Here is a 14,398-nt window from a genome sequence, read left to right on the forward strand (position 1 = left end):
TGAGCTGCCAGAGGAAATGGTAGAGGCTGGTATAATTACAGCATTTGAAAGGCATCTGCATGGGTATGTGAAAAGAAGGGGTTTAGAGGGATATGGGCCAAATGCTGGTAATGGGACTAGGTCAGATTGGGATGTCTGATTGGCGTGGAGGAGTTGGAGTGAAGGCTCTGTTGCAGGGCTGTATGACTCTATAACTCTATCTGGCTCCTTTAGGAAGTGAATTCCAAGGTTTAGATGGTATTAAAAAAGGGGCTGCCCCACAATGTATGCGAGTGGTTTCCCTCTCTGCTGCGTAATTCTGATCTTACAAACCAACACCTGCTTCACCACCAGCCCTCTGTCACCACCCCTCCCCCATTCCCCGGGGATGTCTCTGTGTTGAATGTGGTGTTGGCTAGATTGGTTACGCTCACCAGATTGGTACCTGAGATGTTTCATTTTGAATTCAATTGAATAAAAATCTGAAACTGAGAAGCTAGCCTAATGGCAATCATGTGACCACTGTCAATTATTGTAAATTAAACCCTGTTTGGTTCCCCTACATCTTTTAGTGAAGGAAATCTGCTGGCCTTCTCCAGCCTGGCTGACGTGTGAATGTAGACCAATAACTGGTGACTCTTGACTGTTCTCTGGACAATAACTGCTGGCCTAGCCAGCTACACCCACACCCCAGGAATAAGTTTTTGTTTAGAAAAAGATGGATTATAAGAATCCAGGAAATAGGGCGAGACCCCTAAAGCTGCATTATCACCCAAGTAGATCATGGCTGACCTTCTACATCAACAAGATTTTCCCTCACTACCCCCATATCTGCTGGTGTCTTTAACATCTAGAAATTCATCAGTCACTTTTCTGAAGGACAGGGGTCAGAGGGATATTAGGAAAAGTGTGATCAAAAATGTCAGATTTGTGAAGGTTTGTACAAGTGAAAGAGATGTCACAAACTAGGGAGTATGTAGGAAGAGTTCCGGATGGTGAGGGTGGCTGGGTGCAGCACAGACAGTGCGCACAGTCAACTAGAGTATAAAGACCTGGGGCATAGAGCTGGAGAAAATTCCAGGGATAGAGTGGAGAAAGAGCTTGGAGGAGCTTGTGAACTGGAATAAAGATTCTGAAGTTGGCAAAAATGAGTCTTGGGTCATTACTGGCTGGAGGGTGAGGAGTGGCACAGAAAGCAATGGTGGAGTTCTGTTGGTGTTGGAAACAGTTCAGTTGGAGTTTGGGAGAAAAGACTGAGTGAAGGTTTTTGGAAAATTTATTCTGGAGGTGACAAAGGCGTGAAAAAGGAAAGGAAACTGAGGTGAAATGAGATGGTCACAACCATAGACTGAATAAGCAGCAAGGGTCATTGGCTTCTAGGAAGAAGGGAACACTATTGGAAGGACAACAAGGGAACTGGTGATAAGCTGATTTAGCAGCAGTTGGATACGCAACAACAATATCTAGTAGATGATTGGGGTCCTGCACACATGTGGAGTTACCAGAATTTTCCATTAATATTGGTTTAGGCCTTCTCAGGATTTACAAACTCAGCTGCATGAACAAATCCCTGTCATTTTTTTTCTGGATTTAATTTCAAATGATCAGCAGCTAAGAATGCGACTGCGTGGCAACGAGAATGGTAATGAGTGCCAGAGTGGAGTCAAATTAACTGTGGAACCCAGAGCTACATCAGCGTGTTCTGGCTGTTTTACAGAATAGACTTCAGCTGTGCTGTTGCCTTGGATTGTTTCTGGTCTTTAAAGTTAATGATTCAACCCAATCTTTCCGAAGACTAAACAAAAAAAAAAGTTACTTTTGGAAACTGTGGTGAGGGAAGATTGATGACTGAGTGTAAGGAGGTGTAGCAGAGGTGTTCCTGCCAGAGTAATGTACCAATGCTCTGTATTTGTCCATCGTGGGACACTGGCAGCTGCTGCGTTCAATCTCTGCTGCTGCCTCGCTCCAAACTCTTGGCAACTGCTGATATTTTTTCTGATCTCCCTAGGTGGCTTTTCGCTTGGAGTTTGAATTCAGCCGCTTCATCTTCCTGGACAATGTGGACATTAGCCTGACTGTCAGCAGGTGATACACTCTCCAGAAAAGAAGTGCCAGTTTAGAACTCGTATTATTATTGTAGCAATGTTTTAAAGAAAGCTCAGTTTTCTATAAATATGATTTGATGCAGCGCTTGTAAAACTTCCAACACCTCATAAATATTTGACCATCTGCATCCAGTATTCCCTGGCCTGTATATATCAGTGATTGTCCAAACACACACTGTATGACTGAGGAATACTTGGCAACACCAGTTCACAGTGACAATCCACTTCCTCTTTGCCTCTGCCTTTTGGCAGACTGTTCTATTTGTACCTCTGCTCATGGCCTGGCTTTTTATTTTGTTTTTTTACAGTCACAGGATGTGGGTGCCGCTGGCTAAACCAACATTTATTATTCAGCCCATATTCCCTTGAGGAAGTGGTGGCAAGGTGCCTTCTTGAACTGCTGTAGTCTATGTGGTGTAGATACTGTTAGGGAAGATTTGGTGGGAGGAGCGGGGGGTGTTCACAATTTTGAGCTTGAGATGGTGGTGGAACACAGTCAAGATGTAGAGTTGCTTGGAGGGAACTTGCAAAATGGTAGAGGACCCAGGTTTAGGAGATGCTGTAGATGGAGTCTCTGCTACAGTGCAACTTGTAGATGGTAGACAGTACAGATACCGTGCACTGAGGGCAGTGTGAGTATTGACATCGGTGGATGGGCTGTGTATAAAGTGGCCTGTTTTGTGCTGGGTGGTGTTAAGTGTCTGAAGTTTTGTCAGAGCTGCGCAGATCCAGACAAACGAAGAGGGTTCCATCACCCTCCTGATGACTTTTCTCTGTGTCAGAAAGTTGTGGACTCAACTCCAATAGTAGACTCAGAGCACCTATTCCTGGCCGACGTTCCCAGAGTAACACAGAGGAAGGGCTGCAGTGTTGAAGCTGCTGTTCTTCAGATGAGACATTAAACTTGAGCACCATCTGCTCACTCCAATGCAAGTAAAATATCCCACATCACTTTTTGATAGGAAAGTCCTGCTTGTTGTCGGATCCAATATTTGTTTCTCAACCATTATGAACGGAAGATCAAACTTGATCACATTGCTGTTTATGGGAGCTTGTTTTGCACAAATTGGGGTCAGTAATTCTCGACAATGGTGACCACACCTCAAAAACTATCTCATTGGCTGCAAATGCTGTGGGGCATCTTCAGACCAGGAAAGCCTCATTACAAATGCAGATCAAATCTTTTCCACCTCTTACTCGCTATCAGAGGGATATTAGGGAAAATGTGATCAAACATATAGGATTTGTGGAGATTTGTAAAAGTGAAAGGAGGCTAAACCTGGACCTTTCCTTTAATTTGTTCATGGAATATGGACATCGCTGGCTAGTTCAGCAATTATCGCCAATTACCCAGAGGTCTGCTGAGAGTCAAACACATTGCTCGAGGTCTGGAGTCACACATAGGTCAGACCAGGTAAGGAAGGCAGATTTCTTCCCCCAAACGAACATTGGTGAACCTGTTGTTTTTTTTTTATTAATGAGAGTTGACAATGGTCGCCATTAGACATGTTTTAACTCCAGATTCTTATTTAATTAAAATTTCACCATCTGCCATGGCTGGATGTCATGTCCCTAGAACATTAGCTGGGTATTCTGAATGATTAATCCAATGACAAAACCATTCCAATATTCATGCCACACAAATGCCTGACAACAACCATCTCCAGCAGGAGAGAATCTAACTACCACCCCTTGACATTCAGTGGCATCACTGAATTTCCCCCACTATCAACATCCTGGGGGTTATCATTAACCAGAAACTAAAGTGGACCAGCTATATGACAGCAGGCCAGAAATTAGGAATCCTGCAACAAGTAACTCACCTTCTGACTTCCTAGAGCCTGTCCAGTATCAACAAGGCACAGATCATGAGTGTGATGGAATATTCCCCAGTTGCCTGGATGGGTTCAGCTCCAACAACACTCAACAAACTTGACACCATCCAGGACCAAACTCTGTACCTATTGAAGTTCTCAGTACACGGGCTTCCTCACTTGCTGATGAAAACCTTGGGTCATCTCAAATTACTGACAGGACAATGAATTACTGTAAAGTCTAACCATTTTAGGAAATGCAGCAACCAATTTGCAGACAGAAAATTCCATTATCAATGTGATGATGACTAGATAATCTACTTTTGTCATTTTAAAAATGATTTCACAGGTTGTCAGCACCATTGGGTGGGTCAGAGTTCATTGCCCATCTTTATTTGCCCCTTGAGAAGGTGGTGGTGACCCATATAAACACAATGGCTACAGGAGCAGGCGAGGAACACTGCAGCAAGTATCTCACTTCCTGACTCCTCAAAGACTGTCCACCATCTACAAAGCACAAGTCATGTGGAGGCAAAGGAATAGTGGTATTGTCAACGGATTATTAATCCAGAGGCCCAAGTAATGTTCTGAGGACCTGGGTTTGAGTCCTGCCATGATAGATTGTGGAATTTGAATAATTTTTTAAAATCTGGAATTAAGAGTCTAATGCTGACCATGAAATCTTTGTTGACTGTCAAAAAACCCATCTGGTTCACTAATGTCCTTTAGGGAAGAAAACTGCCATCTTCACTTGGTCTGGATTACATGTGACACCAACCCATCGCGGTGTGGTTGACTCTTAACTGCCCTCTAGGATGGGTAATAAATGCTGGACCAGCCAGCGACCCTATCATCCCATGAAAATGAAAAAAAAAACAAGTTCGTTGAAATGTTCCCAACTTGCCTGGATGGGTGCAGCTCCAACAACACTCAAGAAACTTGACACCATCCAGGACAAAGCAACACGCTTGATTGGCACCACATCCACAAACACCCACTCCCTCCATCTCTGACACTCAGCAGCAGCAGTGAGTACTATCTATGAGATGCACTACAGAAATTCACCAAAGATCCTTAGGCAGCACCTTCCAAACTCACAACCACTTCCATCTAGAAGGACAAGGGGCAGCAGATACATTGGAACAGCACCCCCTGCAAGTTTCCCTCCAAGCCACTTACCATCGCAACTATATCGCCATTCCTTCATTGTTGCTGGGTCAAAATCCTGGAATTTCTTGCCTAACAGTGTTGTGGATCTACCAACAGCACAGTGCCCGTAGAGAATGAAGAAGGCAGCTCACCACCACCTCTCAGGGGCAGCTATAGATGGATGATAAATACTAGCCCAGCCAGCATTATCCACACCGTGAGGGATAGTTTGAAAAAGACTCCAACATCTTCCCTTATGAAAAGCAAAGAATGGTATTAAGAGATTCCAGCTTGAACAAGAGCCAGGTTTCAAATTGATGCAGTGACACTGCCTTGGTGTGAGCTGAAACCATTATCTGGAGAATAGACACAATGTTGTGCTGTATTGTTAAGACAGAGAGTCTGGAGCAGGACACCAGTTGGAATAAGGCTGTGGTAATAGGAGCCTGGGCAGGTGGAGAAGGCAGCACAATACCAAAAGCCGGGAGAGCAGGCCAGCATGGCGTTCTGAAGGGAACCCTCATACTCTAAAAACCAACAACTCGTTCCTTTACCTCATTCACAGAAATGCTCCATTCCACATCCTGCCAAAGCAGAAAATGACAGCTAAGGTTGAGAAAATAAACAACGAAAGAACTGCAGATGTTGTAAATCAGAATCCAAAACAGAAATTGCTGTAAAAAGCTCAACAGGTCTGGCAGCATCTGTGGAGTGAAATCAGAGTTAACGTTTCGAGTCTGGTGACCCTTCCTCGGAACTTTGAGGTTGTTAAATTTGTTAAAATCAAGGTTAATGCCAGAGAGTTGCTGAAGGAATGACTGGAGTGAACATTTACGTAGAGGTTAGACAAGTATTTGATAGAATAAGAAATCAAAGGTTCAATGATTAATTCAATTAAGGAGAAAGGCCGAGTGGGACCATTTGGTGTGAGCGATCTGGCACGGCCTGTTTGGCGCAGCCCATTTTCGTGTGAGTGATCTGGCACGGCCTGTTTGGCGCAGCCCATTTTGGTGCGAGCGATTTGGCGCGGCCTGTTTGGCGCAGCCCATTTTGGTGTGAGCGATCTGGCGCGGCCTGTTTGGCGCAGCCCATTTTGGCGTGGCCTGTTTGGCGCAGCCCATTTTGGTGCGGCCTGTTTGGCGCAGCCCATTTTGGCACGAGCGATTTGGCGTGGCCTGTTTGGCACAGCCCATTTTGGTGTGAGCGATCTGGCGCGGCCTGTTTGGCGCAGCCCATTTTGGCGTGGCCTGTTTGGCGCAGCCCATTTTGGCGTGGCCTGTTTGGCGCAGCCCATTTTGGTGCGGCCTGTTTGGCGCAGCCCATTTTGGCACGAGCGATTTGGCGCGGCCTGTTTGGCGCAGCCCATTTTGGTGTGAGCGATCTGGCGCGACCTGTTTGGCGCAGCCCATTTTGGCGTGGCCTGTTTGGCGCAGCCCATTTTGGCGTGGCCTGTTTGGCGCAGCCCATTTTGGTGCGGCCTGTTTGGCGCAGCCCATTTTGGCACGAGCGATTTGGTGCAGCCTGTTTGGCACAGCCCATTTTTCCGCAGACCCATTTAGGCGCAGAACTATTTCGGCGCAGCTGATATTTATTCCTTTTCAGGCTTAGTTAAAAGCATTAATGAAAGCAATAAAAATAAAAATAATGTTTATTCTCTTCAGTAAAAATGTTAAAAAGAAAAAAAAATAAAAGAAATAAGTTAATTACGAAAAATCTAAAACATGACGTTTATTCAAAATTATGGGTACTCCCTTGTAAATACTCAATATCATTTCTCTCACTAAATCTTCTTACGAATGTTTGTATTCTAGCGTCTGCTTCCCCCTGAATTTCTTTAATTTAAATGGAATATCATGCCCTGCTACGAGATGCTCATAGTAAATGTCCCTCCTCTGAACTTTTCGTAAACTGTCCATAAATTTCCAAATAATTGGATGTTCCACTCCAAGTTTGCATTGTAATCTCCTGTGGACAGCTTCTGCATGATTGTTTGTTCTGTCCTCATTGTTTAAAGTTCTTTCATATAAATTCCACATTCCAACTGGAAATAGCCCACCATTCCCTCTGCGTAATCTTCTACCTACATAGTTATCCTCGAACTAGTCCAGCAGCGGTTGCAGTTCATCTGGAAGCGCATCAGCCAAATGTTCAATCGCTTCATCAATGTTTTCAATTGGAATAAATGCAAGATCAATTATCATTTTTGCTCTCAAAGAAAACTCAGAGTCAATGTTATACTTACTCAAGTGTCCCGAACTGGCAAGAAGTGGGCGGCATGGTGGCACAGTGGTTAGCACTGCTGCCTCACAGCGGCAGAGACCCAGTTCAATTCCTGACTCAGGCGACTGACTGTGTGGAGTTTGCACATTCCCCCCGTGTCTGCATGGGTTTCCTCCGGGTGCTCCGGTTTCCTCCCACAGTCCAAAGATGTGCAGGTCAGGTGAATTGGCCATGCTAAATTGCCCATAGTGTTAGGGGAATGGGTGGGTTGCGGGTCGGTGTGGACTTGTTGGGCCGAAGGGCCTGTTTCCACACTGTAAGTAATCTAATCTAAAAATGTTTTCTCATATTTTGAGCCGGGTGAGAAAAACACCCCCGGATTTCTGCAGAAGGAAAATGCTGCTGTAAACTTTTGAAATTTGCAAGTTCCAAGTCACAGTTGATAATATCAGGGCAGCATTCAGGCTGTATTTCCAGAACCATTTCAAATAATTTATCATATGTTGTTCATAACCTATTTGGGAGTAAAGCATACAACAATATTTATGTATTGCCAAATATAAGAATTCTGCAGGTGGTGCTACCGCTGTTGGCTAGTAAAAATTGTTCTTCATTATATTCATTAACAGAATATGTTTTAAAGCTATCTGGATGGCACGATATTCTGTTGAAATTAAAGAAATTCAGGGAAGCAGACGCTAGAATAAAAACATTCGTAAGAAGATTTAGTGAGAGAAATGATATTGAGTATTTACGAGGGATTGTCCATAATTTTGAATAAACGTCATCTTTTAGATTTTTCGTAATTAACTTATTTCTTTTTATTTTCAACATTATTACTGAAGAGAATAAACATTATTTTTATTTTTATTGCTTTCATTAATGCTTTTAACTAAGCCTGAAAAGGAATAAATATGAACTGCGCCGAAATGGTTCAGCGCCTAAATGGGTCTGCGGCAAAATGGGTTGCACCAAATCGCTCGTGACAAATCACTCACGCCAAATCGCTCACGCCAAAATGACTGCGCCGAATGGTCCTTAACCTGGAGAAAGGGAATGAGGCTTGAATGGAGCATAAACACTAGCATGGACTAGTTGGGATAAATGACCTGTTTGATACAACATATCTCATCCAATCCTGTGTAAAGTGTCCAATAGGTCAGGTATTGTACCTTGAACTTGTTTCCTCTTGTAGCAACAATTATGTAGATTTAGTTACCACAGTAACCTAATGCTCATGTCTACTGATCAATTTCCTACAGTGACAGTGAAGAAGCAGAAGAAACACTTTCTGACAACACCTATCAGCTGTATGTTCCTGTGCAATATGAAGCAGATATCCTCCTCACAAGGTACAAGTTGGTCTCAGTTACAGACTCCTCTCTTCACCCTCAATACTCCAATAAAACAGCTCAACCTTTCAAACCCCTCAATAGGATGCCCCATTTTTGTTTCTGTGACACACATTGGAGCTTCATTCTGCATTAAAGGCACTACCTTGAGTGCAAATGATTGTTGTCCTAAACTTCAGAAAGTCTTTAATAAATTCAAGTCAATTTGTCAGAAAGAAATTACTTCACGCTGTGACATTTTTGTCAGATTTTTTTCCATTGAAAATCTCCAATGCCCTTTTTATTGTTTAATGGGAACAGCTGATGTAAACTTGTCACAGTGTAATTACAGCCTCCTGCCAGTGGTGTTGCTGTCATACCTCAGCATCACACTTAGAGTCACAGAGATGTACAGCATGGATACAGATCCTTCAGTCCAACTTGTCCATGCCGACCAGATATCCCAATCTGACCTGGTGCCATTAGCCAGTACTTGGACCATATCCCTCTAAACTCTTCCTATTCATGTCCCCATCCAGATGCCTTTTAAATGCTGTAATTGTACCAGCCTCCACCACTTCTTCCTGCAGCTCATTCCATACACGTACCACCCTCTGTGTGGAAAGTTATTCCTCAGGTTCCTTTTTAAATCTTTCCCCTATCACCTTAAACCAAAAATCTTCAGTTTTGGACTCCCCCAGTTTAGAAAAAAAAAGACTTTGTCTATTTACCCTATCCATGTCCCCCATAATTTTATAAAGTTCTATAAGGTCACCCCTCAGTGTCCAGCACTCCAAGGAAAAAAGCCCCAGCCTATTCAGCCTCTATCTACAGCTCAAACCTTTCAGTCCCAGCAACATCTTTGTAAATCTTTTCTGCACCTTCTCGGGGTTTAGCAACATCCTTCCTACAGAAAGGGGACCAGAATTGTACGCAGTATTCTAAAACAGGCCTCACCAATGCTGTGTACAGCTGCAACATGACATCCTGACTCCTACACTGAATGTCCTGACCAACGAAGGCAAGTGTCTAACAACTCAGCCTGCACATGCAGAGAAACTCTTACCCTCCATTCACCCTCGAGCCTTCTGCTTGCAATATGCTCTGTTATTGGATGCTACATCAAAATTAATTTGAAGCAAACGACTGCAAATTATTTTGTGGTGAGAGAGCCTTTAATCTAGTGGTTTTCCACTCTAGACTGTTCACAGTACAATTTAGGTTTTGTATTTTAATGGAAATCCCACAAAACCAAATGTTAAAATAAACCTGAAAGAAACAGACTAGATCAAAAGCTAGATCTGATTGATGGAAGGCCTGGATTCAGTGCACTGTTTCTGATTGGTGGAAGGGTTGGATTCAGTGGGGTGGACCTGATTGGTGGAAGGGTTGGATTCAATGCACTGTTTCTGATTGGTGGGAAGAATCAGGATTGAGATTGAGAGGGAATCTCCTACAAATCTGTCACTGACATTATTATGCGGTCTTTTGACTCCCGCAGTTTACTGAGCACAGTATGCGATTTTCTCTCTATTTCCAGAAGTTTCAGTTGGAACAATTAATGATTTGACTTTCTTGTGACAGGGATTCCAGTCCAGAACGCTACGATGTGAAATCAGTGGAAGAGTTGGAGTCAAATGGAGAGTTTGATCCTCCCTTTAACTTCACATTTAAGGTAATGTCCTTTCTGTTTGCCCTTATTTTCTGACAGCTCAGTTTGCTCTGCATTTGTCTCCCATGCTCACTGAGAGGTTTGAAATCTTGCTCGAGAAAAATTCCACAGTCATCCAGTTGTTCAACTACAGACAGCATCATATTCAAGCCAGACACAAATGGCCATACACTCAGCACTCTAGGCATTATAAGTCCTGGGTTCAAGACCTACTCCAGGGCTTGAGGGCAGCAATCAAACAATAGACAATAGGTGTAGGAGTAGGCCATTCTGCCCTTCGAGCCTGCATCACCATTCAATATGATCATGGCTGATCGTCCTTAATCAGTATCCAGTTCCTGCCTTATCTCCATAACCCTTGATTCCACTATCCTTGAGAGCTCTATCCAACTCTTTCTTAAATGAATCCAGAGACTGGGCCTCCACTGCCCTCTGGGGCAGAGCATTCCACACAGCCGCCACTCTCTGGGTGAAGAAGTTTCTCCTCATCTCTGTCCTAAATGGTCTACCTCTTATTTTTAAGCTGTGTCCTCTGATTCGGCACTCACCCATCAGCGGAAACATGTTTCCTGCCTCCAGAGTGTCCAATCTTTTAATAATCTTATATGTCTCAATCATATCCCCTCTCAGTCTTCGAAACTCAAGGGTATACAAGCCCAGTCGCTCCAGTCTTTCAGCGTAAGATAGTCCCGCCATTCCAGGAATTGACCTCATGAACCTATGCTGCACTCCCTCAATAGCCAGAATGTCTTTCCTCAAATTTGAAGACCAGAACTGCACACAATACTTCAGGTGTGATCTCACCAGGGCCCTATACAGCTGCAGAAGAACCCCTTTGCTTCTATTTTTTTTTACATTTACATCAAAGGGCAATCAAATCTCCTGGTTATTTTTTTTTTCTTTTTTTTTCTTTTAACCCCCACACTACCGCCTAAGTGCGGTAGTGCTTATTTTTTCCCCTGCACCCATGGTGTGTGTGTGTAGGTGCAAGACACAGTGAAAGACACAAAGTGCACCAATCTTTATTCAATTTCCACCACCAGGAAGATATGAAAAACACCCGAGTGGCCAGTGACAAGCACTGCCCTTCACATCAAGGGGCAATGCTGTGTGATCAAAACAGTGAAGGGGAGGGTAGGGACTAAATCAAAATAGAGTTGGAGGGAGAAATGATGCACTCCATTCCCTGCGGCGCCCACCTCTCCCTGAACAGCTCCAGGGTGTTGGTGGACACCGCGTGCTCCTTCTCCAAGGACACCCGGGCTCTAACGTAACCCCGGAAGAGGGGCAGGTAGTCGGCCCTAATGACCCCCTCCACGGCCCGCTGCCTCGACCTGTTGATGGCCAGTTTGGCCAGGCCCAGGAGCAGACCCACGAGGAGGTCCTCGGACCTGCCCTCCCTCCTCCGTACCGGGTGCCCGAAGATCAGGAGCGTGGGACTGAAGTGCAGCCAGAAACAGAGGAGGAGGTTTTTAAGAAAATCAAAAAGGGAGTGCAAACGCCCAAACCCAATATACCCCTTTGCTTCTATACTCAATCCCTCTTGTAATGAAGGCCAGCATGCTATTAGCCTTCTTCACTACCTGCTGTACCTGCATGCTTGCCTTCATTGACTGGTGTACAAGAACACCCAGATCTCTTTGTACTGCCCCTTTATTTTTTTTTTTTTTCGCCTAAGTGCGGTAGTGCTTATTTTTATTCCCCGGCACCCATAGTGTGTGTGTGCGCAGGTGTGAAACACAGTGAAAGACACAAAGTGCACAAATCTTTATTCAATTTCCACCACCAGGAAGATAGGAAAGACACCCGAGTGGCCAGTGACAAGCACTGCCCTTCAAACCACAGGGCAATGCTATGTGATCAAAACAGTGAAGGGGAGGGTAGGGATCAAATCAAAATAGAGTTGGAGGGAGAAATGATGCACTCCACTCCCTGCGGCGCCCACCTCTCCCTGAACGACTCCAGGGTGTCGGTGGACACCGCGTGCTCCTTCTCCAAGGACACCCAGGCTCTAACGTAACCCCGGAAGAGGGGCAGGTAGTCGGCCCTAACGACCCCCTCCACGGCCCGCTGCCTGGACCTGTTGATGGCCAGTTTGGCCAGGCCCAGGAGCAGACCCACGAGGAGGTCCTCGGACCTGCCCTCCCTCCTCCGTACCGGGTGCCCGAAGATCAGGAGCGTGGGACTGAAGTGCAGCCAGAAACAGAGGAGAAGGTTTTTAAGAAAATCAAAAAGGGAGTGCAAACGCCCACACCCAATATATACATGGTCCACGGACTCCACGGCGCCACAGAACAAGCAGTTGGGCTGGGAGTCCGTGAACCACCGCAATCTGCGGTTGCAGGGGACTGCTGCGTGCAGCACCCTCCACCCCAGATCCCCGAGAGAAAGGGGGAGGACTCCCGCGTAGAGAGCCCTCCACTGGGGATCCCCACCGCCCGGTGGCAAATGGGCACGCCAAGGCGTGTCCGGACGGTGGATGAGGGAGAAGAGGTGGACGGTGTGCAGCAGCAGTCGATACAGGGCCTTCCTTTTTATATCCCTGAAAGGGACAAAATTAAAATTCCGGAGGCGGCTCAGGTTGTGGGGCACAGGCTCCCGCGGGAAGTACGGGACCTTGGGGCCAATGTGAAATTCCGTCTGGGCCGGGGTGAGCGCGGACGGGATCCCACATCACACCTGAGCGTCCTCCAACTGGTGCACTACGTCGGGTCTGAGCACCGCCGTTTTAAGGCGTCGGATGGCGGTGGCCACGTACCGGACGTCTACCGCTGCCCTGCTAGCTATGTCCTGCGGCAGCGTCCAGCCCAGGCCCCCGGCACCCAGCACGTCCCCGACTCTGGTCACCCTCGCCGCCACGGCCCTCCCCTCCGACAGCCACTCGAACCCGCGAGTACGGATGTGCGGATTCCTGAGCAACGGCTCCCTGACGACAGCCGCTACTCCAGCCGGAGGGTAGGCGCGACGCGATTCGACCATGTTCCAGACAGTGATCAGGTCCTGGTAAAAGACAGGCAGCACCTTGAGGGCGACCTCCAAACCGTCACGGTCGACGAACAGGAGCTGCGTGTCGTAGTTGAGGTTACGCACCTGGCGGAAAAAATACGTCGCCAGGGCGCACCACCTAGGAGGAGGCTCGACGTAAAGGTATCGCCGCAAGGTCTGAAGGCGGAACGTCGCGACCTGGGTGCGGACGCACACCAGCGACTGACCGCCCTCCTCGATAGGGAGACTCAGAACCTGCGCGGCGACCCAGTGCATCTTCTTGTCCCAGAAGAAGTCGACCAACGTTCTCTGGATGTCAGCGACAAAGCCAGGAGGAGGGACCAAAGTGACCAGCCGGTACCACAGCATGGCGGCCACCAGCTGGTTTATGACCAGCACTCGACTCCTGTAAGATAGCACTCGGAGCAGTCCTGTCCAGCGGCCTAGGCGAGCCGAGACTTTGGCCTCCAGCTCCTGCCAGTTGGCCGGCCAGGATTCCTCAGCCGGGCTGAGGTAGACCCCCAGGTAGAGGAGATGGGTGGTACTCCAGCTGAACCCCCGTAACTCCTCCGGCAGAGAGTCCACCCGCCACGGGCCGACCAGTAGTCCGGAACACTTGGCCCAGTTGATCCTGGCGGAAGACGCCGCAGAGTACACGGCCTGGCACTCGCGCATCCTCCCCAGGTCAGCCGGGTCGGTGAAAGTGAGGAGCACGTCGTCGGCGTAGGCCGAGAGGACCACCCCCGTGCCCGCGCCGCGCAGAACCAGCCCCGACAACCTCCTCCGCAAGAGGCGCAGGAAAGGCTCCACGCACAGGGAATACAGCTGGCCGGACAGGGGGCAGCCTTGACGCACTCCTCTCCCGAAGCGAAGGGGCGCCGTCAGGGACCCGTTAACTTTAACCAGACACTCTGCGGCGGCGTACAAAAGTCGGATCCGGGCGACGAACCGCGTCCCGAACCCGAACGCTCGCAGAGTCCCGAGCAGGTACTCGTGATCGACCCTGTCGAACGCCTTCTCCTGGTCGAGAGACAGGAAGGCGCTCGGCAGACCAGCCCGTCGACAGAAATGGATCAGGTCCCGGACCAGGTGGACGTTGTCGTGTATCCTCCGGCCCGGGACCGTGTAGGACTGGTCCGGGTG

General features: G+C 47.1%; 1 protein-coding gene across 2 annotated transcripts in view; it reads left to right on the forward strand.

Moving 5' to 3' along the window:
* The window catches only part of itga11a (integrin, alpha 11a), a 197,126-nt gene that overhangs the window by 124,168 nt on the left and 58,560 nt on the right, over nucleotides 1–14,398 (forward strand). For both annotated transcript variants that reach the window (XM_072565257.1, XM_072565258.1), the window contains 3 exons: nucleotides 1,988–2,064; nucleotides 8,530–8,619; nucleotides 10,183–10,273. In XM_072565257.1, the coding sequence (XP_072421358.1) occupies nucleotides 1,988–2,064; nucleotides 8,530–8,619; nucleotides 10,183–10,273 (258 nt within the window). The remainder of the gene's footprint in view (nucleotides 1–1,987; nucleotides 2,065–8,529; nucleotides 8,620–10,182; nucleotides 10,274–14,398) is intronic.

Source organism: Chiloscyllium punctatum, chromosome 48 (genome assembly GCF_047496795.1).
Source record: "Chiloscyllium punctatum isolate Juve2018m chromosome 48, sChiPun1.3, whole genome shotgun sequence".
Lineage (NCBI taxonomy): Eukaryota > Metazoa > Chordata > Chondrichthyes > Orectolobiformes > Hemiscylliidae > Chiloscyllium > Chiloscyllium punctatum.